Source organism: Epinephelus lanceolatus, chromosome 10 (assembly GCF_041903045.1).
Source record: "Epinephelus lanceolatus isolate andai-2023 chromosome 10, ASM4190304v1, whole genome shotgun sequence".
NCBI lineage: Eukaryota > Metazoa > Chordata > Actinopteri > Perciformes > Serranidae > Epinephelus > Epinephelus lanceolatus.
In genome coordinates this window covers 3,210,025-3,236,312 of record NC_135743.1, presented here as the reverse complement: position 1 = coordinate 3,236,312, position 26,288 = coordinate 3,210,025, and the positions used below count along the sequence as shown (strand labels likewise).

At 41.2% G+C, this 26,288-nt stretch overlaps 1 protein-coding gene across 2 annotated transcripts in view; it reads right to left on the bottom strand.

The window, feature by feature from the left end:
* The window catches only part of pik3r4 (phosphoinositide-3-kinase, regulatory subunit 4), a 40,088-nt gene that overhangs the window by 11,176 nt on the left and 2,624 nt on the right, over positions 1–26,288 (bottom strand). Inside the window, exons 3-14 of one of the 2 annotated variants that reach the window (XM_033640709.2) lie at positions 25,924–26,057; positions 23,348–23,558; positions 22,867–23,256; positions 22,464–22,598; positions 22,157–22,378; positions 21,676–21,849; positions 21,183–21,328; positions 20,886–21,089; positions 11,351–11,552; positions 9,960–9,980; positions 6,735–6,826; positions 930–1,152 (exon numbers count right to left, since the gene is read on the bottom strand). In XM_033640709.2, the coding sequence (XP_033496600.2) occupies positions 930–1,152; positions 6,735–6,826; positions 9,960–9,980; positions 11,351–11,552; positions 20,886–21,089; positions 21,183–21,328; positions 21,676–21,849; positions 22,157–22,378; positions 22,464–22,598; positions 22,867–23,256; positions 23,348–23,558; positions 25,924–26,057 (2,154 nt within the window). The remainder of the gene's footprint in view (positions 1–929; positions 1,153–6,734; positions 6,827–9,959; positions 9,981–11,350; positions 11,553–20,885; positions 21,090–21,182; positions 21,329–21,675; positions 21,850–22,156; positions 22,379–22,463; positions 22,599–22,866; positions 23,257–23,347; positions 23,559–25,923; positions 26,058–26,288) is intronic. The other variant, XM_033640710.2, reaches the window with a different exon arrangement.

Here is a 26,288-nt window from a genome sequence, read left to right as displayed (position 1 = left end):
TCTGAGGGTTTGGGTTGGACACTGGAGACAGTACAGAGAAAGAAGTGGTGCCGTATTCAGTTTGTATTTGTTAAATAATTTCTATACAGAATCTAATAGCTGATTCTAATGTCTCTGAACAGCAGATCTGTCAGTATCCTGTTACCATGAAATGACAGTGTCAGGTATGTCATGTGATATGTGAGAGGTAAATACTGAACAGCAACAAATGCCAAAAAATCAAACTGCTACAGTTTTGACAACTGGATAGTTTGTGTTTTGGATTTTACAAACAAAACCAAATGGACCAGTCATATCTCGCTGTTACACTCAATAACCAGCCTGCAGAGAAACTTGAACAATTTAGGAACTTAGGTACCACTATTGATAACATCCTAACTTTTAATGAAAACTCAGCAAGCATTTTAAGAGAGCCAATCAGCACCTGGTTTTAATCAGTGTGCTGAAAACTTGAAATAGCAGACGGAGGCCTGGTTGAAAGCATTTTATCATTTAACATTACAGCATGATACGTGACAGCAACCTGGGCGCAAAGAGCAAAAACAAGCTCTCTAAGATTGTCAACACTGCAGGGAAGGTGATCGGCAAGTCACAGAAACAACTCGGCAATATCTCTCACAGTGCTGTACGCAGGATGGCTGAAGGAATGATCGCCGACTGGACCGACTACGATGAAACTTTGAGTTTTAGTGAATCAAAGAGTTAAGTTACTTGAAAATGTTGAACCTGATTAGATTTTTTTTAAGGGATTCAGATGCGTAAAGTAAATAATAATTCAACCTGCAAGTTGGTTAAAACTAAAAAACTGGATCTGGACAAAATCAGATAAAACCAACTGTGTACCTGTGACTGTGTGTGTGTGTGTGTGTGTGTGTGTGTGTGTGTGTGTGTGTGTGTGTGTGTAGCACATATCAGTGTGAGTTTGTTACCAGGTGGAGGAGGTCGACTCTCCCACTCGGCACTCTCCATCATCTGTTTGGCCATGCGCTCGGCGCTGCACTGCTCCCTCTTCTGCTGGACCAGCTGCTGCAGCTCCGCCTTGCAGGTGTTGATTCGACGTTGGTAGGCGGGGCCGCTCGCCACCGACTGCAGCACAGGCACCGCTGGGGCCACCGTGCTCTTCCTTATCTGAGTGGCCGGCCCATCAGTGACCTGCACACACACATCAGGTCGTCGTTTTACTGACAGCTCGGTCATGTTTTTACATCATCAGCACGAGTCTGATTATTTCCTCAGAGATCAGTGATTCTGTCAGAGTTCAGAGTTTAGTTTTAGGTTTTACTTTGAAACGTCTTAAAATTCAACTCAAAGCTTCCCAGTTCTCCCAGTTGGTCCTGCTGTCCTGGAAAGACACTTTGACTCTGTCTGCATAAGATTAAAACAAATCATTTATTTTATCGCCACCTTACATCTTGGAGGGCGAGTAGCCAATTTTCTTTCTTTTTAACTTCTGTGATTATGAGTGTCCTACAGTGGGGGCGGCTGTTTCATCTTTTAGTGAAAAAGTATTCAACTTTCCATCGTTCCTGAACGTGGCGGCCCTCACTTCTGACTTTATGCTTCTGTACCGTGGCCCTGTCTGCTATTTAGCAGGAAATGTCTGCTGCTACGTGACCGTGTGTTTGCTTGTGTAACGTCTGTTTATGAGAACACATTAGTACTGCCAGTGTAGTTCCGACTTGGTGCGTGTCTACAAACTGTGTGACAGTCCTGCCAGTGTGAGGTGAATGGAAAAAATGCAGTACTGTGCAGTGAGCCACGTATATTTTGAACAAGTCACGTGTCATTTAACATTGGTCAGTGGGCCACGATTGGCCCCGGGGCCGAATTCTGGACATGCCTGTTCTACAGTATTATCATGTTACATAATGCAAGTGTTTGTCCACCATTTTAAAGTCAAATCTGCTCCACCAAATGAAAATCTTTGTGGATCAAACACTGGAGAAACTCATGTCCTGAGCAGTAAGTATCAATCTTTGTGGTCAAATTAAGACACCATGATTTAATAAGGTGTGACTGATGCACTGTTTTGTGCACCAGCCAATCCTGAAATTAAATATGGAGCTTAATCCCAGATAGAATGATGTTGAAGGATCTTGAACATATTGTCTACTGTAACTGTGATGTCATGTTAAAGGGGAATGTCGCCCATTGTCAAAATTCACATGTTATTCCTGTGGAGACAGTCCAGAAATATCAGTAAACATGAGCAACTCTCACAAATCCAAACACTAAAGTGCTAAAACTCAAATCTGTGATGTCACAGGGTATAAAGATGGAGCTGCTCCATAGACAATAAATGGTGACAGATGTTCTAGATAACGCTGAGAGCACCCAGAGGAATGTTCTGAGTATATGGAGACATTTTCTGTTTAAGAACTGAGAACATTACAATAGAATAAAAATCATTTGGGTTTAAAAAAGAAAACAAACATACTGTGAATCTACAAAATCAGACTCCTGCTCAGAGCAGCTCCAGACTTCATGCCCTATGACATCACAAGTTTCAGACTTAGTTCTCTGGTTTCTGGTTTTGACACAGAGAGCAACTCAGGTTCACTGATATTAACTGAACTTTCCTCAGCCGTGGAAATAAAATACTGGAATTTTTAACTTAGGTCAGCACGTAAAATTAACACCCGGCAAGCGCCAATGGCGGGTAAAAAATGAGTTTGGCGTGTAAAACAAAAATACACACCCGCCAGTGACCGATGGAAAATTTTGAATTGCATGTGGGTTTTTTATGTGCTTCGACCATTTCTGCCAGCTGTGTCCAGGGACGGTGTTTGCTATGGGCAATGTGGGCGACTGCCCAGGGCGCAATCTATGTGAGGGCGCACGAGAGCCCTCGTGCCCTAACCCTCCAAAAAAAAAAAGTCTGACTCCAGGTCCAGTAGCATAATTTCCTCTTTCGTTGGTGTCATGACTGCCCAGTAGTACCTGGACAACTGAGCCGTGGTGGCACACAGGTATGTGGCATGTCAGAGGAGAAACGAGACGTTCACATTTCTCTCTTTGTGTCAGGTAACGACCCACAAACCTCACCGCACTTTAGGGACTGTTCTTTACTTGTCAGGGGAGGAGGGTGGCTGGTTGATTTTTATTTATTTATTTTATTTTGATCCCCCCTATGTTAATCACTTATTGATGCTGTTTTTGAAGTATGAATAAGTCAATAAGTAATTTATTCCATTGAAATATCATTGATGTATTATAGAAAAGTGATTTATCTTTTTATAAATGACAAAAGGCACATCTGCCTCATTTTTGCCGTGGTATCATGATACTACTACTGCAGCCTTTGCCACAAGCACGCCAAAGAAACACAGAGGACAGGGTTGGATTTTCCTAAAGTTGGATTTTCATACTAAAAACGTAAGGTAATTATTTTTCATCAAATAAGGCACAATTTTTTTATTTGGCTGGTGAAAAATATGTTTGGCCGGTAAATTTTTGGAGGTCACTAGCCAATGGCAGATGAGGTAAAATGTTAATTTTACGCCCTGATTTTGGTGATGTTCCCCTTTAAATGTTCTATGCTTACTCCTTGTCTTAAATTTTGGTTTCTTCCATCATGGCAGCTCCATTTGCAACCTCATCAGACTTGATCTGACAGTAAAGTATCATCATCATCATCATCATCAATCTGAAAACCATCTCAACAATAACACGTCAAAAATAAAAAAATAGGAAAAGTGAGTTTCTTATTACCTCCGCCAAGGAGGTTATGTTTTCACCAGCGTTTGTCTGTTTGTTTGTCTGCAAAATAACTCAAAAAGTTATGAACGGATTTTGATGAAATTTTCAGGAAAGGTTGATAATGGGACAAGGAACAGATGATAAAATTCTGGTGGTGATCGGTTGAAGCAAAGTGGATAAAATCATAAAATGGTGGGAAATCCAAGCTGTTTGGCGGAGGTCTGCGCTCTCCGAGTGCTTTTCTAGTTTATATGTTTAAATAATGTCCCATTATTGACTATTTATCTGTTAAATCAAAACAGACTTTCATACTAAAAAAGATCAATCTACAAGTTTAGTTTAGAAACAAAACCCTAAATTATATTTGTATTTACATGTTGTCAAAACACGACAGCAATACCTCAAACAATAGCTGAACTTAATCTCTTTAATATCTAACACGTATGCTGGGAACAAAAGCTCATCAGTAAGTATAATTAGGAAGGCAGCCAAATAAATACAAACAAAGTGAACAATGGTAACGACGCATCATCAAAACACAGATCTTGACAAATTCAAAGCCTCGGAGTGGAAACTGGGCTCAGAGTCAGACTACAGTTCAGTGTTTGACGTGGCTGAAGGTGAGATGAAGACGCTCAGTGCCGCAGTAAATAACAAACACATGTATCATCTGTCAGCCAACAAACATGAGTCAAACATTCACCAACAGCTTGTTTAATAATGAGGAGACGAGGCGCTGTGGACACGGAGCCAAACTTCTCACTGATGTCAGGAATGAGAGGGAGTACAGTACGTGACTGATGTGCAGTCATTTACCTCAAATCACCTCTGAAACCAGGACTGAGACTTAAAGTGAAGACTGAGGGACATTTATCAAGTGATCACATTATTGATCGCATATATGATCAGAGAGGAAAAAGCCAATCAGAGACGAGGGTCTGATCTAATCACTTTCTGTTACTTCTTCTAAATTCAATCCTCACGTGTGTTCTTTTGTGACATGTTTCAATCTGTGTTCAATAATCCTGATGGGGTCAAGGTTAATATATTTGCCTCCTTTGGAAGAAATGTGTCTTTGGTGACTGCTGCGTCAAACCAGGCACTACAATACAAAAACATTAAATAGAAACAACATAGTAACGACATTAAATATCAAATAGGACATATTAAATGTCTCCTATGTTTCTGTCTGTTTGTGCATTAATGAGTCTGACTGAGAGAGAGGGATGAATGAGTGTTTTACACAGCATTTAACATTTAAAATAAAAAGTATCCTCCAAATATGTAAAGATAGATGAAATTAAAGGAAAGAAGGAAGTGGAGTCTGCAGCTCTTTAAGTTGGAACTTTAGCTATTCTAAAGGTACTGCCAAATGGTTACATTCAATTTTTTTCCTGCAATTTACAAAGCTACTTTTTTTATTTATTTATTTAAACTTGTGCTCAATAATTCACATAAATTAAAAAATGACAAATTAAAATGCATGATTTCAATGACCGGTTATGTGTGAATGTCACTTCACCAATCATCACACAACATCAGGTAGAGGCAAACGTGTTTTGACATCATTAGCTTGCAAACGTTGGCTCGGATGCAGTGAAAATGCAATGCAGAAAACCTGCCAGTTAAACCCCCGAAACATGTGGTGATGAACTACAACTAAATACGTTAAATCTGGACTCATAATGACAGGAAGTGTTTATTTTGGTCAACACAGCTCACCGTGGCAAAACACTTCTTCACAGCGCAATTTATTTTTTCTATTTTCTTTTTCATGTTGTGTTTGTTTTTTCTTAAAGTTATTTGGGAAAGTGGTCCTAACTGTTTCAACAATCAGAAGATGACCTTAAAGTACAAAAGATTGAGAACCCTGCTTTAGAGAAACATGTAATATGGGAATAATTACCGCACTGCCTAATGAAAACATAATTAAATGCCATTTTGACTAATGTGTACCCTCAAGGAATGTGGACAAAAAACAAGTTTAAAAAAGACTGTTCCACTTGAAGCAATCTCGGTCAATCGAGGCGTTTCTGACTGATGATTCAGATCTCCGACTTTCAAGGAGCAGCCCTGGGTAGTTATAGGCACCATATTTTGCTTTTTTTGCTGCAAAATCAGCCTAGTTTCATGGAAACCTTTTCCAGCAATAATTTTTTTCTTTAATAAGTCCCTTGAGCCAAAAAGGTATTAAGTTGGACTAACAGAAGATTAGCCTGCAACTATTCTGATGATCATTTAATCATTTGGAGTATATGTGAACACTCCAAGACAACTCAGACCCCTCTGAAGTGAACCATACTCAGACCACCTCCAGAGGCAGTCTGTGTTCAGTTCACTTAACCTGTGCATTGTGAACACAAAGCGTTACAGGCTCGCTTTGCTCTCTAACCCTAACCACTCTAGATCACATGCTGATGCAGTGGGACACTTGAAAAAACAGATGAAACCACATTTGCCTGTAACGCCACCTCCCAGGATGGTCTGAGTTCGGTTCACTTCAGAGCGGTCTGAGTTCACATATGCTCACTGCTCTGAGTCTGTTTAGAGGGCTGAAAAGGACCAAGTGTGAAAACACCTTTAGTTTTAAGTACAAATGGAATATCTTTTCTGTCTGGATTGTTGGTGAGATAAAACATTTTTAAGACATCTGAAGAAGTCATAATGGGTAGTTTTCTATTTTCTGACATTCAACAGATAAAATGGTTTCATTTAAATCAGATTACATTTCTTTTTTTTCTGATTTTTTGTGTATATGTGAGTTGGATAGCTACTGAGAATAGGCACACTGCACCTTCTTAATTTTTTTTACCCTTTATACATTACATATTTCTCTCTATGAGATCAGAAACTCTCCTTCGTGAGACAGCCCTAACCAAAATGGCTTTGACCATGTGCCTAAAAGACCTTTCAACACATTTAGGTTTTATAACCAGTGTAGGTGTGAATGTGCCTCTGGCTGTGCAGCACCAGTCCCAGACAAACCTGAACACTGTAAACGTTAATAAATCTCAACCACACAGGGATAGCGTTACCGTGGCGGGCTGGGCGGAGGGCGGTTCCTGAGATCCAAACATGCTCTTCCACTCCTCGTTCATCGTGGAGTCCTGCTTTGTGTGCTTCCTCGCTGCAGGAAACAAAAAAAACACACAGCAGGTACATAAAAACAGGATGTTAGACATTTCTCATGCCACAATTAACCAACAAGTCTATAAATGTTTGGTTAAATGTTAAAGACGCCACCACGTGCTCGACAGATGTTGAGATTTCCTCGACTGGTTCTAGTTACACCGCAAAAAAGGATTATCTGGAATGAAGCTCTGGTGTTGAGGACTGTAATGGACATGTTTTTGTTTTCTGTCACATGATGAAGAGAGAAAATAATCACACTGAGACTGAGTCATTCGTTTCCAATTAAAACACTCAGAGTCAAGATGTCTTCACAATTATAACTTCACTCTACTCCTTAATGGACTGACATCTGTACAAATCTAAAAAAATAACCATAATATAATGTTCTAACACATAAATAAGATACCAGGGCTCAGCACTCTCCTCAGATGAACAATTTTTGCAGTGTATAGTGAAGCTGAGGACTTTGTTTATTGGGTGAACACAAAGAGAGAGTGATTAATGTGGGAGATTAGAGGGGGGGAGTTTCCTCGAGGCTTTTTGTCTTTCACATGGTTTGGCTGTAGACGGCACTAATTTACTCTGCCGACTTACAGAGAAACATCTGGAACACAGAGGCAGTTGTGACCTGCTCATTCAGACACATACACTCTGGGATTTTAAAGGTGATTTACACAGATGCAGACTGGGTTTGAGTGAACTTTAAATCATTCACTAACAGGACCAACAGTGTTTATGTTCACCACAGGCCGCACTGTCCTTCAACAGTACGAAAGGGTCCTGATGATTTTCCCACAGTTCAAGCTGACACATTCAAATTTGTCCAAACCCAGGTTATATGTTTAAACAGACTTTGAGAAATTGTTGGAAATGAATCATGAACAGATTTGTCATTTCAGCTCCCATCTTTATTAAGTGCCATTTCTTATTGCATGGATTTGAATCTGTTGTGGTCACATTAAATCAAACTAATCTATTAATGACAGGATTCCTTTCAGACTCTAAGAATACATAAATCATCAGGATGATGTTTGTTCTGTCCAACACTTTCTTAATGTGGTCGTTAATGAACACTGCAGCCTCTAGTGGGGCTGAAACCTACCAAAGAACATCTTGATCAACTGAAATTATACCTGCTGTTCAACCAATGGACTGGTCGACAATGTGGAAAAAAAATCTGCAAGATATTTCTAGATCAAGTAAATCAACCACAGTGTACTGAGTGCACTCTGCCTTGTAGGGCTGTGTGCCCACCAAGGCATAGCGCCATGTAGTTACACTGTGCTATGAACGCCAGCAGTGCGATGACACCCAGAGCAACTATTCTGCACATTTGCAGCTGTTTTCTGATCATAGAGAGTTGACAAGTACTTAGCTTTGGGTAAAACACTGCATTCACCACTGAGACTTTTTACCTAATCATAGTAGAGGAGGGGTGGGACAAAGTACTTAACAACAACAACAACAACGGAGAACAAATGAATACTGAAACCACATAAACCAGCGGATCCATCCTCTTTCCCTACGTGCTTCAGCCTTCCTTTCATTCAGACAAGTACTCTACCTGATACCGATTTTTTACTTCTGCAGCTATTCTGCATCATAGCAACCAGTCACAATCAAAGCGTTGTGGCTGAAAACGTTAACCCTCCAAAGTGCTCTAGCACTCCCAGCTTGCCGTTTTCAGCTGGGAAAATAGCAAATGACAACCTCCTGAACCGAAAATTTACTGCAGTTCTTCTAATGTCCACTTGAGGCTGGCTTCAAAAGCGAGTCAATCCCCATAGGGGGTGAATTTTTATATGACTCACCCTTTTACATTTTATTGATTTTACAGATGCAAGATCACACTGACCTTGACTTTTGACCACCAAAATTCAATCAGTTCATTGTTGAGCCCAAGTGGACATTTGTGCCAAATTTGAAGACATTCCCTCACAGTGTTCTTGAGATATCACGTTCATGAGAATGAGACAAATGAGGTCACATGGACTTGACCGTTGACCTACGACCACCAATATCTAACCAGTTCATCGTTAAGTTCAAGTGGACAGTTGTGCCAAATTTAAAGACATTCCCTCAAGGCGCTCTTGAGATATCGCCTTCACGAGAATGAAATGAGTGCAAGGTCACAGCCACCTTGACCTTCAAGTCTTGACCACCAAAAACTAATCAGTTCATTGTTGAGTCCATGTGGACAGTTGTGCCAAATTTAAAGACATTTCCTCTTGAGACATCACGATCACAAGAACAAGACAAATGAGGTCACACTGACTTCAATCCTTGACCACCAGAAACTAGTTCATCAAGAGTCCAAGTGGACAGCAGTGCCAAATTTGAAGACGTTCCCTTAAGGCATTCTTGAGATATCCTGTTCACAAAGATGAGACGAACAGACGTCCGGAGGCTGTGCCAGTCTGTACAGACAGACATCCTGAAAACATAATACCTCCAGCCAAAACTATCGCCAGCACGGGGGCATATAAAGGAAGAAAGAAATGACAGAAAGAAAGAAAGAAAAAACGAAGGAATGACAGAATGAAAGACAGAAAGAAATTAAAGGAGGTTAACCAGCTGAGGTCAGTTAAATTAGGGTTCTCAGGGGAACTTTTTCAATGTCACACTACTGAAATCAGAAACAGGATTCAGAAAATAATGCAAACCACGAGGATGCAACTGTTAGCGTTAAAAACAAATACAGATCATACTCTTTAGTTCAGTGGACTCTGGTTACACTGTCAGTTGAACAGAATTAGCCTCTGGAGTTTAAGTTCAGGGGACATGTTAGACTTTGAAGGTCCCATGAAACAGCTCTGAGATCAGAGTTTCATCTTTAAACCTGAATATGAATAAAAACAGGAAGAGGCTGACCGGGTCAACCCAACATCTGTCACATGTGACTCGACGTACAAGTGCTCAGAAAATAACGAATTTTAACATTGAATATTTATGAAAGCGTATCTGTTGACAGGATTTCGGCGTGCGATAAGACGGCAGATCAGGAAGCAGGAACATGAGGTAACAACATGGGGAGAGGTCTTTTCTATTTCATGGGACCTTGAACTGTTTGTTAACTTTCACAGCAAGCATGCGCATCACGTCAAACTGAATCACATGAGGCAATATACCAGATGCTGCAGCGATGAACTCTGAAATAAATAAAAACAACATTTTGACATGAAACAGAGGTGAACTCCACTCGGTTCGTTTGATGTTCAGTGAGGCGAGACAAATATGGCTGCTTCTAACTGCGCATCTAGCTTCATAACACGGGGGGTGTATGTGCCTATGTGCCTATGCGTCTCAGTGTATCAGTCTGTGTCCCCTCTTTAAATTCGATTTTTCCAGGTCTGGAGACGCAGCGCAGGCAGAGCTCTCCTCTTTGGCCTTAGCAGCAGTTATTGGAGTTTTGAGTTGCGGATGGATAATTGATCAGTTGATCAGATCAAATCGATGTATGAGAGGAGCAGCTGTTTGTGTCTGCCAGCAAACTTTTAGACCTGCCACACTGAACGGTTCAGTTTCGCTTTCACTACACCTGCTGCTCCATCTGTGTCCCGAGTACGCTCTGCACTCTGAGAGTGTGGAACAATAAATAACTGGACAATATATTTATTGTAACAGCGCTCCTGATGAACAGTCCAGCTCCAAAAACAGAAAATAAAAAAACGTGGCAGCAGATGTTTTAATTGTGACCGTCTGCCATAGATGAATGAATTTGTGGGAAACACAGTATCTTAATATACTGACTTACAAAACTTAAATATCGTTTTTTCCCCCTAAAATAATAAATATACTGTTTTATATTTACTTTCTCAGTTTGAAGCTTTTGTGTGTCCACACATTTAATGACCCTGATGGTCAAGAAGAAGAAGAAGAATTTCTGACTAAAATCCTTCTTAAAAACTTGCAGTTTTCACTCTGGAGTAAATGCGTAAAATCAAAATATAGAACACAGGGCTGAAAGTAAGAAAATAATGTTAAATTAAATTACAAACAAAATACTTTATTCTAATTCAAAACTCATCTGAATGAAGCACAAACTCCAGTTATATAAGCTGGTCATCTGTACTGGACGTTACTGGATCAGCAGGTGCTGCGTGACCTGAGCTGCCCTCTCACTTCCTGATTTAACTTTCCATGTCTTTTAACCTTTCGGCTGATTAATCTTGTACTGATTGTTAGACTCTCTCTGACCTTCATGAACGTCTTTACGTGTTATTAATTGAAATATTTGTTGAATTAAGTAAATCTGTTTAAAAAAAAAAAAAAGAAATAAACTAAAAGCAGATTTTGGAAACTTTTCTGTCGTAAAGTTGTAGAATTTATGTTGTGATTCACTTGGTTAGATGTGGAGACACGATGGCAAGAAACACTAATGTGTTTTCACTTCAAACTGCAATTAACTATTATTTTCATGATTGATTGTTCTACGGATTATATTGATTTAGCAGTTTCTTACATTGTGATGTGTGTGTGTGTGTGTGTGTGTGTGTGTGTGTGTGTGTGTAAATATTACCTCTCTTGTCCTCGGGCTCAGCTTTAGGTTTAACCAGGTCAACCTGGCGGCCCGTGATGCCGAGCAGAGCCAGGTCGATGACACCGGTCTGGGCCGCCTCTCCCAGGTGACTCTGCTCGCCCATGTTGGCTTTGGCCTTGTTGGATTTCAGCATGAAGTCTTTGAGCGCCAGCAGCTTGTCCTCCTCCGCCTCGGTCATCCCCTGCAGGACATGAAACAGGACACAGTAAACACAGAGAGCTGGATACGGCCAGAGGTGACAGCGAGAAGATGGATTAGTTTTCATACAGAATTCAAAGCGGTTCAAAGAAAACGTAGCGAGCACAGTTGAGTTTGGCCGACAGTATGTGAGGTTCTGCTGCCCGCAGTGACTTACACTTTATGTTTTTAACAAACATCATCATCTTATTGAGCTGATACTATTAAAGGTCCAGTGCGGAGGATTTAGAGGGATGTATCGTCAGAAATAGAATTATGTATAATGGGTATGTTTTCTTCAGTGTATAATCACCTGAAAATAAGAACCTCAGTGTTTTAATGGAATGAGCAATTTATATCTACATAGGGAGCAGGTCCTTGTTAATGGAGATCGCCGTGTCCACCACCACGTTTCTACAGTGGCCCAGCACGGACAAACCAAACACTGGCTCTTGATAGGGTCATTTACAGTTTTGCGTCAGCCGCTGTAGTTAGCAGCCCCTCCGTGATGAGCAGCATCAGAGAAACACCTATTTATATTAAAATGAAACTGCTTTATTTAGTGTTTTTACTGGTTTAAATCACCTGGTCCATTTGTTATGGAGATGAAGAGACCTCTGTGGATAACACAGCTCCCAGTCAAAACCTCCTGAACAATGAACACTGGACAGAATTCTAACCAGGAGAAGTTTCAGCTGTTTCAGTCTGCAATCCTCACCGCTAGACGCCACTAAATCCCCCTGCACCATCGAGAGCATCCTGATGAGGTACGACACAGAGCCCTGCAAAGAGTGGTTCATTCAGCTGAGCACACAGGGTCAGGGGCTTGACTGAAAAAATATTTCAATGGGGGTGCATTGAAAGAAAAAAAAGGAGAACCTCTGCATTAGAGCATCAAATGTGAATGAATCTGCAGCTGACAATAGTCCCTGACAAAGGCACAAATTCCTCCTGTTTGTTTGATATAAACTACAGTGAGCTGCTGATTTAGCAAATGACTAATGAAACTGTATAATTGTGTTTTTAAGAGATTTAAACCTTCAGTAGGAACCGACTCACTGGAAGTTAAGAGACGCAGACAGGGAGTCAGAAACTGTTGAGAGATGGACGAACATGTTGTTGGTTTGAGTCTATACCATCATCATGTTTTTGGTGCATTGTATTATTTTACTTTAGAGGTGAAAGCAGAGAGATGACAGGAAGTGAATGAGAGACTCTCTGTAACTCATGAGTTACAGACGTTTGACATAAAATTCCGGTCACATGAACAGTGACCTGTGCAGGAAATCTGGGATTTATTCCACTGACAGCCTCACTGTATCTGCCCTCTCTGTTTTCCATCACTGTAGGTGGTTTTCTTTGATCCTGTTAACAATAAATGATATGAAAACGTTCTGACACAAATGTTTAAATACAATATTCTACATTCCTGCTAGTAAATCTGGAGGGAAACAATTTACAGCTGTAACTTTCTGTTTAATTTTACATCCTATAACTGCCTGAGGAGACTTAAGTTAAAAAATACCTATTCTGTATTAACAGTGCAGATAAACTGAAGCTGAGTTCCATGTGTGATTAATGCTGATATTTGCGACCAGTAAAAGAGACGAGGTCGTGCTCTGCGAAAGCTGTTTGCATAGTTGCATAATGTTCCACAGATATGCGGTTTTTCCTCAGACTATTAAGACTTAAAAAAAAGTCAGACCCCTACACGCTGGATCTGGCAGCCTGTGAGTCGCTCTGCTTTCCAGATGGAGCTTTTCTTTTCTAAAACTACTAACTTGAATCTAACAGCTCTGGACCCAGTGTGAGTGACTCGGCTGTTTCATCTGGAAACAGTTTAAACTTTTTAAGCCAGCGTGTGTTAAAACAATATAGCATCAGCACTGGGATGCAAAAAACCTGCTGCGTTCATCACAAGAGTTCCTGTGCAGATGAAATCTCTCTGTGGTTTTTATTCAGAATTTGGTGAAAGTGCTGGCAGGCTTTAGGAATCCTGTTCTACAGAAACATTCGGGCCCTTGTGGTTTAATTCTGAGGAACTCTGAAAGGTTCTTCAGAAACACTGGCTCGAAGTGATGCTGAGGGAAAATGCATGTGGGAGTCTGAGTCAGTGTCTGCATGTTTTTAAATGTTTAGAAACACAGATAGTATTGTGGTCTGGAGGATCTGCAGTTTGGTTCCTCCTCTGTTACCTCTCTCTTTTAAGTGCGCTCCTCCTTCAGAAAAAAAAAACATCATAAGCTTCACTTTCTCAGACGTGTCACTGTTGGAAAACCTCTGAGGAGAATTTAATATATTTTATCTCTGTTGTTAATATTCAATGACCCTCAGAGATGCTAATGGTAAAGGACAGGAATCCAGGATATAAATGAATATCACTTTTGCAAAGGACTTCACTTTTTAAGCTCTTTTACAAACTCTCCAAACTGCCTGGTTATGTGTTGAAAATAAATCAACTCAGTGTTTCTCTTTCTTCACCACTAAAGTCCAGTCTTAATGATGATGTTGACACAGACTGCGTTACAAGTGGATAACATTAAATACAAGTTTAAGTGACCACCAAGACACACTGTGATTGAATCACTCAAACCACTTGCTGCGGGGGTCTGTGACGATGCTCTGCCTGACAAGTTGGACAAAGCGTTACGTGATCATCCATCATTTTGCTCTATGGAAGGAGACGTGTTGAATTCTGACTGAGTGGCGTAAGGACAACATCCTGGGGCCGTATTCACAAAGCTTCCTCGCGCTAAAAGTTGCTCGTAGTGACTTAATTCCAAGAAAAAAAGTTTTCTTAGAACTTCCCCTTAAAGCTATAGTGCGTAACTTCTACAGGTCCGTAAATGTCCGTTTCACCCAAGCCCCTACTGGAGGAGATGACACAATGCTGATTAAGCCGATTGGCTCCTCTAACATCTCGTGGTATTTTTCAATATATATCATTTTTAGTTTGCATGTCGACCGACGACATTCCCGCACTGGCGCACAGGAAATGCTTTCTCACAACAAGAAGGGAGGGAGAGGAAGAGCGGAGAGTGTCATAGCAAGAGGTAGAGCGCAGGTAGAAAGAGAAAGCAACATGGCGGAGAAGCGGCCGAGACACGGTTCAGAAGTGGATCCTACCACAAAGAAAAAGCCTGGACGTTCGGCTGAAGGTCTGTTAGCAAAGAAGGAAAGTGACCGACGGAGAAGGCAAACAAGGATTTGTATTGGCGTCGCTTTTCCTCGCTGGAGAGCCCTGAAGGAAGAAACTGGGCTGAGGGCAGACAGGGATGACTTGGTTTATATTTATATTATGAGTAGTATGTGTTGCTGTCACATGTACTGGACCTAGTACTTTATTATTTTCTTGGAAATGGTGCTATGAACATAATGTAATGTTAGCAGCCTGGTGTTCGCCATGTTGTGTAGCATTGTGTACACGGTGTGAAGTGAGTGTTACTCTGTGTACGGTGTGTGGCAACTGGCGAGTGTTACTCTGTGTACGGTGTGTGGTGAGTGTTACTCTGTGTATGGTGTGTGGCGAGTGTTACTCTGTGTATGGTGTGTGGCGACTGCCGAGTGTTACTCTGTGTGCGGTGTGTGGCGAGTGTTACTCTGTGTGCGGTGTGTGGCGAGTGTTACTCTGTGTACGGTGTGTTGTGAGTGTTACTCTGTGTACAGTGTGTTGTGAGTGTTACTCTGTGTACAGTGTGTTGTGAGCGTTACTCTGTGTACGGTGTGGCGACTGGCGAGTGTTACTCTGTGTACAGTGTGTGGCGACTGGCGAGTGTTACTCTGTGTACACGGTGTGTGGCGAGTGTTACTCTGTGTACGGTGTGTGGCGACTGGCGAGTGTTACTCTGTGTACACGGTGTGTAGCGAGTGTTACTCTGTGTACATGGAAGTGCCGCCGGCTTATTAGTTGTAATAACGCATTATCCGCTGGGAGGCGACAGAAGTTACGCACTATAGCTTTAAAGTTAAGACTAAGTCTTTGTCAAGATAAAAGTTATTAACAAAGCATTTTAGACCTTAAGATGGCTCCTAAGGTGAAAAACTGTTAGGAGCAGAGAGGAAGACCTTTAAGATGCTTAAGAGTTTCTTAATCAGAGGAGAAAATGGTGGAAACACAAAGAGGTCAGAGAAATATTTTCCAAACGCTGCATGACAGTGAGTTAATGAAATGCTACAGATTAGATCATGCAGGGAAAATGTTTGCATTCAGTCTCATACGAGGACCTGGAACACACAACACACACAAATATGACTAATGATGTCCGCACAAGTCACTCAGTACATCGTTCCTAAATTCTGATGCTGCTTTTATTTTATTTCATGTTAGTAACAGGTGTAAACAGGGTCTTAGTTGCACCAGAGGTGACAATCAGGAGTTTAAAATGTGGATTTAACTTTGATGAAGTTCTTCTTGTTATTAACTCTCCTTCCTCAGTTTGACCTCTCTGTCTGTTTTTCTCATTTCTGTTTTCAGGATGTTGAAATTCTTTCTAGCAGCACTGATTTCTTGCACATTCTCACTTCCACTATAAAAGAAACTAATCTGAAACAGAGCCGTGTGAAATGTAATATCTGTAAAAATCTGTCGAGCAGGCCGTTATTAAGGTCACACAAACACCCACAGTCAGGAACAAAACTAAGATAAGATAAGATGGAAAAGAACATATAATATCAACAGAAGAGGCTTTTTAGTGAGTCAACATAAAAGAAAACAGATGAAACAAATATTTACTTCCTGGAGAATATAGACTGAGACAGCATGTGGCCACACCCCTCGAGAGATGATCTGTTATCCTGAATATGACCAAAGGATTTATGAAGTGAGATTGATTTGCCATCTGCACAGTTTCAAGTATGTGAAACAAGTGTAATTAGTATTTACAGATCAAAGCACTATGAATGACACGGTTTTCAGTTACACTGCAGGTGGCAGAGCTGAGACGTTATTCAAGGTGATATCTGATGGAGTTTTACTAAGGATAAAACCTCCATAACTCCTATTTGTTGCATCTTTATACGACACCCTCTGTCCTTAGACCCTCACTTTGGTGAAGAAAAAACACCCAAAAAACCTTAACAATGAAAAAAACATGAAATTAAAAAGTGTCTTTTGAATCATTTGGACATTTAAAGACACAGTAGGCGTGGGAAAAGCCTTCAACAAGTGGAGGAGCCTCAGCCAAAAGCAAATCAGCTTCAGTCAGGTGAGTAGTTATCCAAAAAAAACCACACCACACAATTTAACGTCCAATATGCCATTAAAAATTTGGAAATGTTACCTAAAATGCACTTCAAAATGTGAGGATGTTTCATAAAATGATGTGCCAAATTAAAGTGAGAGCGTCTATAACTTGACCATTAATAATGTCTGTATTTGGGGGTTTTAAAAGATCCAGTAATGTAATATCAGCAGGTCGTCACTGTTTTAGCAGAAACACAAAATTGTGTCCAATTCTGACCTTCACGTGACTTTTCAAGGACCCATAATAAAACAAAACTAGTATGACTCTGCCCACCATTCCAGTGTCTCTAACAGTTTCCATCCATGTCAGTGAAAATATGGATGCTTCACACACAGGAGATCTATACAATCAGCACAGTTTCAAGATTAGAGTCACCAATTCAGTATCTGACCAAATGTCTCTCCTACAGTTCCTGAGATATGACGTTGAATAATGGCCAGAAAAGTGTTTAACGCGGAACATGATGATGTCACAGCGAAGTTGACCTTTGACCTTTTGGATATAAAATGTCATCACTTTCTTATTTTATCCTGTTACACATTTGTGTGAAATTTTGTCATAATTAATGTCTGAATTCTTGAGTTATGGCCCAAAACACATTTTGTGAGGTCACAGTGACCTTGACCATTGACCACGAAATTCTAATCAGTTTATTCTTAAATCCATGTGGACATTTGTGTCAAATTTTAAGGAATTCTTCTTAGGTGTTCTTGAGATACCACATTCATGAGTATGAGACAGATGCAAGGATACAGTGACCTTTGACCACCAAAATCTAATCAGTTCATTCTTGAGTCCAAGTGAACATTTGTGCCAAATTTGAAGAAATTCCCTCATGGTGTTTTTGACTTTTCCTGTTTATTGTGTATATTTTTAGTATGTTACGTAAGAATTATATCATGAAGAATAAAACCAAACCAATACAAACTGAAATGTGAATGAGGATTTCTTTATAATATACAATTTTATTAAAAAATATTTTTTCACTGCCCTGCTTTAAGCTTTTTTTCTTTTCATAATTTCACCTCCTTGTGTGAAGTTTGGTTCTGCACTGTTTAATTAGGCTGCCATTTTGGCCTGGAAACTCAGAGAGATCTGAAGATACACCCAACAAACAAACAGAGCCGTTCCTTCCTTACAGTTTTTTTTAAGTTGACAGTTAAGTTTTAACCATTTAATGAAAAAAATCTGGGAACTTGAGGAAGTTGGGAAATTCGTTTATGTTAAATTAAATGAATTAAACGATTCGGCACAGATGCTTTGTGCTGTTCTTTACAGCACTGTGACCTGATGATAAACAGGATGAATTAAAACAGCATGGGGTTGGTCTGCACGCACCAAAATAACTAAACATCACACAGACAGACAGACAGACAGACAGACACCCCCGCCCCAAATCCCCGCCATATGGAGTCATTTCAGGTAACTCACGACAGGACACCACAACATCAAAGTTCAGAGCTGTGTGGGAATCTGTGGCATGAATTCACTGGAAATGTGTGTGTGTGTGTGTGTGTGTGGTTGTCTGTTTTTGGGTGATCATTTTAACAACAGGATGAAACTCAGTGTCCTACTGCCCCCTTTGGTTGAGAGTCACAGATTGCTGACTGCTCTCTCCCCACATACTGTCTATCTCTACAATTTAAATAAAAGACAAAAGGCAACAAAATTATCCGTTTCACAAAATTCAGTTAACAAAAAAAATCAATGTTCTTCACATGTATTTATAATGAATGTTTAATTTCTACTGAATACATTTTCTGAAATAGAAACATTTGAGAAAATCATTTGGGTGAACTAACCCTTTAACCTTGTTAAATCTTTAGTTTATTTATTGTAAGGGTCATATGACGGCCTTTCCCATGCTGTAATGTCAGACATCTAAGTTGAATGTTAGACATGAAATGTGTTAAGTTGGTTGTTATTCTTGAAAGGTCATTCAAAAAGAGTTTAAACATATTACTGTTGGAATTTGGGATAAATGCAGTTCATTTTTGATCCTGACAATCAATCCTGACATGATTTCAGTTACATAACCATGACACATTTCCTTAAACCCTTCATTCTTTTCTTCGCTGCTCATTAACGTCCATGAAAACAGATTATTTTTACACACTGATAATTGGCTTTGTGCAAAGTCCCGTCTGTCGGCGCTGTAACTGAAATATTGGAACAATCATTTGCTACGTTGACCTGTGTGGACATTTTGTTTGAGCAGCTGAGAGGAGTTCATGGACAGACTGCCAGCAGTGCTGTGGGCCCGTCAGTCACTTCACTGATTACAGAAACACAATCTCCAACATAAAACATGGGAAAAATCCAACAAGGTCCGTCCATGTTTCCACAACTTCAGGGAGCTCATCCAAACCCATCTCATGGAATGTGAATCAAGCTGGAAAATATATTGTGCTGCTGCTTTTTAAAAATCGATTCTTGCTCCATAACTTTCCAGAGAATTCCACCGCAATATCATGACTGTTGAGGGCAAACCTACTGGATAGTGGTGCACGAGTCGACCCCTTGTCTTTTCGGCTCGTTAGAAAATATCACAGGTTTCAGGCAGGTATGTCATTCAGTTACAAAGCAGCATTTTGAGTTGTGCAATAATTCACCTTATACCGTCTCTCTCCCTCTGTCTCTGTCTCTGTTTCTCTGAACACACTCAGCGAGCAGCGCGCTGCTGCACTCAGGGTTTCTGTTATCCAGTTTCTAACCAAGAATGTTTGTGTAAGTCCGACATATTTAAATCTCTCCGGTCATAACGTCCGATAAAAATATTTCCCTCTGAGAAGACGTAGGCCTGACACAGTGTCCTAACAGCAAGCGAGCGTCTCTCTGTCCACACTGAATCTGTTAAATATGCACTTCTGTTACATTATGTAAACAAAACCTGACAGCTGTGTGCTCATATGAACAAACCACATAGGATATCAGCTGTAAGAGGTAACCACTGGGGTGTGTTTGCTATCTTCCTACATTTGTAATTTAAAAAGAAAACGCATGCTGTATTGTGATACTTACTGGAAATGACAAACAACATAACCAACAGGGAGAAGGCTGTTATTAGCAGTGGTCATTACCAAAAACTTCCAGCTACAGTTTGCAGGTTGGTGCTGGTTTAAATAAACTCTGACCTCCACATCTCTACTACTGGACTATGTGCAATAGTTGCATCTATTCTAGAGCAATAATTACATTCATACAACAGTTAGTTCCAACCAAGCAATTTGATTGGACGAGAGGCACTTTATGAGCGCTGACATACAGGATAACAGCACCCGGACTTTAAACTATGTGTCTGTCACTCTGCTTACAGGTGTTCTGAACTGTTAAGTAAGGTAAACGCCACCATTAAGAGGCAGCTTAACAAACTTTGCACCACAAAGGTGAACAAATTTAAACAAATGACATTTGAGTTAAATAATCAACGGTCATCAGAAAGAAAGGAGGGAAGTAAGAAAGTCTGGATACTTCACTGTCTCCAGGTGTGCTCATGTTGAGTTTCAGATGCTTCCATCAGGGCGGAGGTTTTGCCTCCCTAAATGTCCCGTCTGCTATCGCTTATCTTAACCAGCAGTGATCACTAATTGTCCATGATTTACCCCTGACAGTGTGTTTGTACTGTATTATCTGTTTTGTTGTTGTCATGACTACTGTCTGTATCTCAAACTACCCCTAAGGGACATTAAAGATTACCGTACCTTACCTTGTGACATCAAAAGATGTCACAACATACTGTCTGGTCAAACTGTTAATCTAAATCACATGTAACTGAGGTGGTGCTGTTGTTATCAGCACTGCTGTGATTATTTTTGGCACTCAACCTGCAGCCTCATACCTACGACCGAATCACAGCTGTGCTGATACTCAGTACAACAGCTCTCCCTCTCGTATGATACTGCTGAATTACTCTAATGCAATAATTACATTGTGTTTGTATTGATCAGCAGTAGCACTCCTAGTTTTGTTGTATACTGTACAATGACTATAAAACTTTTCTATTTCCATTCTGTTCTAATTCACCTTAATCCCTCTTTACTTTACCTCCACAGTCTGCCAAGAAAAAACGTGTAGTTGTGCAGCGTTGTTCTGACCTGTGAGAGCAGCTTCTTGAGGAGCTGAGCGATGGCCGGGTCCTCAGGAGTGGGGCATTCTGGGATGGATCCAGCGCGCTTCTTCTGTCGAAGCAGCAGGTGGCGGAAGAGGCTGGCGATGTCTTTGGAGCGCAGGGCGTAGTCAAAGATGGAGCGACTGACCGGCTCCTTCAGGACGCTCAGCAGGACGAGCTCCTTATCGATCTGAAGGGGGAACGACAGACAGATGAAGAGGGAGGGTTTATGGATGGATGGAGATGAAGGTGTGCTGTGAGGATGATGATGATGAGGACTCACCTGGATGATGGGCTGGGTGATGAAGGGGTTGAGGTGAGGCATCAGTTTGCAGTATACGTCAGCCACGTTGAGGTGCTGTGCGATGACAGTGATGAAGCCCACCGCCCCGTAACGGATCCACAGGTTGGGATGACACAGGAACGGAGCTACGGCATGCCAGAGAGGACAAATTATACAATCCAGTTTAGTGACAGCACACATTCAGTATCCCATTACTGTACTGTGTCGTCTGTGTTCTCTCGAATGGCCACGACAAATTTCTCCTAAGGGAGACAATAATACTAAACTTATTGTATCTTATCTTAATGGAAATAATCATCAGTTGAAGCTATATTTATTTGTATCTTCCAATAGTTTGCATGTTGGCACGGTAGCATCATGTATACAGTTAGCATTTATTCCAAAGTACAGCTGAGGGTTACTGCAGTTCAGTTATTAGATTTAGAGGCATTCTGGACAAAATGTCACGCAGTGGCGTTCCCTCTGATCTTACCAATGTCACTGACAAACTCGTAGATATGAGGTTTCTGCAGCAGACCCAGCTGACACATGCAGGTGAGAGAGTTAAGAGCTTTGTAGATGACGAACTCCTCAGTGTCGCTCAGACCCTGCTGGAGGAGAGGCTTCAGGATGGAGGAGCTCTGCCAGCCGACGTACGCTGCCACACCTTTAACACAACACAAAGAAAGAAAGGGAGAAAATTAAAAACACACACAAACTGTATTTTATCAGTCTGACAACCTGAGCTGTCCCTTCATCAGCTTTAGCATGGGAAAAAAAGTGACTCTATTAAGCTAGAAGCTGATTTTCAGAGAGAGGATCTCAGAGAAACTCCAACCTGTCTGGTTACAAAATAAAAATATTCATAGACAGATAAATTATGAGCTGAATCTCACTATAGAGCTCTGTAAAGCCGAGGGGGAGCTGCAGATTCAGCTGATCGTTCTCCGTTTTATTCTGAGAGGTTTTCTTACCCACGATGCTGTCAAAGAAGGCTCCTCGCAGGTGCCAGTCGTTCTTGTCGTTGAGGAAGGTGATCATGTGAGACAGCAGCACATCGTTGGCTTTCTGCCGGCCGAAGAACACACAGAGCCGCGTGATGCCGTTCTCCATCAGCGACTGCTTGACAATGTTCTCCGAGTCGCTCAGCAGCGTCACCACCTTCTGCTGCACCATCTCATGCAGCGCCTGCAGCTCTGTAGACGTACGAGGTGTTCGTCACACACATACACACTTTTAAACATCACTCAGGAATGTGTCGGGTCATGTGAGTTCCTTTACCTGAGTCGTAGTTCTCGTTGGGATGGAGCGTTTCCTCTGTGTCCTCTCCGCTCAGGTCCTGCTCTGTGTTCACATTATTCTCCTGAACCAGCTCCAGGAAACGCAGCGCGCTCTCTGCCAGGTGAGCGATGTTCTCTAAACATCACCACAAAGACAAGAAGAAAGAAAAAGGCCTAAACCACTATGAACAGCTCGATTCAAATTGGCAAGAAAAAGTCAAAGGTAGGAGACACATTCAAAAATACAAATATAATTTTGTAAAGCTGTAATGGTTTCTTAAACTGTGAATCATCTTGTTACTGCTCAGGTTTATCTTGTGGAGTCCTGACATCCAGCTTGGGCACCACTGGTTCTGTGTTTTTTTGAAGTAAATATTTTATTCTTAACTCTAAAATCCACTGACCTGCGTATGCCAGCCTGACGATGGTGGCATCATCCTGTGCGAGGTGGGCGATGCCTGGCAGGATGTACTCTGGGTAGATATTGACGTCGTTCCTCGGCACCTCCTTCACCAGCGCCAGCACTTTGGCCAGAGTGCGCACGGCCTGTGCACGTACACGAGGAACGGGATCGTTGCAGAAGTGCAGCAGGTAGGGCGTGATGCGGTCAAGCAGGATGTCGACGCCAAGCCGTGGCGCCAGGTGCAGGATGAGCTCCAACGCTGCCAGTTTGGAGTCGCAGGAGTGCAGCGTCTGCAGGCAGGAGGTGATGACGGACACCAGGACGATGAGGCCCTGCTCCTCTCTGGAGCTCAGCACGCCATCGCTGCTTTCCTGAGACAAAGAAGAAGAGCCTGGAGAGGAGAGAGCACACAATCTGTGAAGAAAATATTTTTATTGAGTAACTATCAGAACATCTCAGATCTCAGGTTCACTCCCTCTCACCTCCTCGCAGGTTGTGCAGGATGTTGTCGAGGTCTTTGCGGATGACGAGCACTCGCTCATCTGCGGACTGGAAGGTCTCTTTGGCAAACTGAGCCATGTATGGCTGCAGGAAGGTGTAGAAGATGTCAGGGAAGGCTTTTCCTCTCTGCTGCTTCAGATACTCCTCCGCTGTCAGACGCTTCTCTGGCTCTCTCTGCACCATCTGAGCTACCTAAGGGACAAACCCATCACTTCCTGTTAAAAGGAACTGTAACACACGTGCTTCCTACTCACACTGGATTAGAGACATTGAGCCTTTCCTAAACCGCCCCCTACAGCCTCTCCCTACCCACTTTCACTCCGATTCCACATTCACGTGAAGGGTTCGCCACACTCAGTAACGCTGATTATGTCTTCTACAACCCCTGGCAAAAATTATGGAATCACCAGTCTTGGAGGATGTTCATCCAGTTGTTTAATTTTGTAGAAAAAAAGCAGATCACAGACATGACACAAAACTAAAGTCATTTCAAATGGCAACTTTCTGGCTTTAAGAAACACTAAAAGAAATCAAGAAAAAAAATTGTGGTAGTCAGTAACAGTAACTTTCTTAGACCAAGCAGAGGGAAAAAATTATGGAATCACTCAATTCTGAGGAAAAAATTATGGAATCACCCTGTAAATTTTCTTTCCCAAAACTAACACCTGCATCAGATTAGATCTGCTCGTTAGTCTGCAGTTAAAAAGGAGTGATCACACCTTGGAGAGCTGTTGCACCAAGTGGATTGACATGAATCATGGCTCCAACATGAGCGATGTCAATTGAAACAAAGGAGAGGATTATCAAACTCCTTAAAGAGGGTAAATCATCACGCAATGTTGCAAAAGATGTTGGTTGTTCACAGTCAGCTGTGTCTAAAATCTGGACCAAGTACAAACAACATGGGAAGGTTGTTAAAGGCAAGCATACTGGTAGACCAAGGAAGACATCAAAGCGTCAAGACAGAAAACTTAAAGCAATATGTCTTGAAAACAGAAAATGCACAGCAAAACAAATGAGGAACAAATGGGAGGAAACTGGAGTCAACATCTGTGACCGAACTGTAAGAAATCGCCTAAAGGAAATGGGATTTACATACAGAAAAGCTAAACGAAAGCCATCATTAACACCTAAACAGAAAAAAACAAGGTTACAATGGCCTAAGGAAAAGCAATCGTGGACTGCGGATGACTGGATGAAAGTCAGTGATGAATCGCGAATCTGCATTGGGCAAGGTGATGATGCTGGAACTTTTGTTTGGTGCCGTTCCAATGAGATTTATGAAGACGACTGCCTGAAGAAAACATGCAAATTTCCACAGTCATTGACGATATGGGGCTGCATGTCAGGTAAAGGCACTGGGGAGATGGCTGTCATTACATCTTCAATAAATGCACAAGTTTACGTTGACATTTTGGACACTTTTCTTATCCCATCAGTTGAAAGGATGTTTGGGGATGATGAAATCATTTTTCAAGATGATAATGCATCTTGCCATAGAGCAAAAACTGTGAAAACATTCCTTGAAGAAAGACACATAAGGTCAATGTCATGGCCTGCAAATAGTCCGGATCTCAATCCAATTGAAAATCTGTGGTGGAAGTTGAAGAAAATGGTCCATGACAAGGCTCCAACCTGCAAAGCTAATCTGGCAACAGCAATCAGAGAAAGTTGGAGCCAGATTGATGAAGAGTACTGTTTGTCACTCATTAAGTCCATGCCTCAGAGACTGCAAGCTGTTATAAAATCCAGAGGTGGTGCAGCAAAGTACTAGTGGTGTGTTGAAGTGTTCTTTTGTTTGTTTGTTTTTCATGATTCCATAATTTTTTCCTCGGAATTGAGTGATTCCATAATTTTTTCCCTCTGCTTGGTCTAAAGAAGTAACTGTTACTGACTACCACAATTTTTTTTCTTGATTTCTTTTAGTGTTTCTTAAAGCCAGAAAGTTGCCATTTGAAATGACTTTAGTTTTGTGTCATGTCTGTGATCTGCTTTTTTTCTACAAAATTAAACAACTGAATGAACATCCTCCAAGTCTGGTGATTCCATAATTTTTGCCAGGGGTTGTATGAATCTAGAAGAAAAGTGGCACCCCTCAGAGACACTTTGTGAGCAAACCACATCAGTAATCTCTGAGTAGCTTCTTTTTCCCCCCTCTTCTTCTTTTACTCTATTTTTTACGTTTATTTATTGAATTATTTATGTCCCATACACAACAAATCTGTGCCACTGATGAGGCTCTAATCTTCATATATAATGTGTTATAAAGTCACACATACCATAATAGAATATTTTATCTTTAGAGCTAACCCTACATGTGAACTCATCTGGTTCACAGACTGAGCAGTGCTGTTCTTTGTGATGATGTTTATGCTGTTTATCTACCTGAACATATTCACATGGAAAAAGGGCACTTTCAGGTCAAACTGGCACCGTAGAACAGAAGGTGTTGAACATTGTTTATATTGTAAATCCCTGTCAGAAAAAAATGACTGTGGGCTGCATAAACAAATCAGACTTGACTTCTGACAGCCAATCAGCCGAGAGTGATCATTACCAGGTCCCGGATGCTCCGGTCCTCGATCTTCATGAGAACATGCTCCGTCTGGAAGTGTCCTTTACGATACGCCAGCAGCTGGGACAGATCAAAGAGAGGGACGCCCTCTGTGAACAGCTCAGCTATCACACAGCCTGCGAACACAAAGACAGCGTGGGTTTAAACAGAAGCATACACACTGCAGTCCAATTGTTGGTTTTTCATGCTATAGCCCATTAAATGCTTTTATATTTCATGTGACTGCTGATCATCTTTCAAAGCATAAAATCAAGTTTTAGATAAATCAACAGGGGAAGTCCACCTGATAGAGAGTTTGAGGAGGCTGCAAAACCTAAATAAATAAATAAATAAATAAATATTTCTTT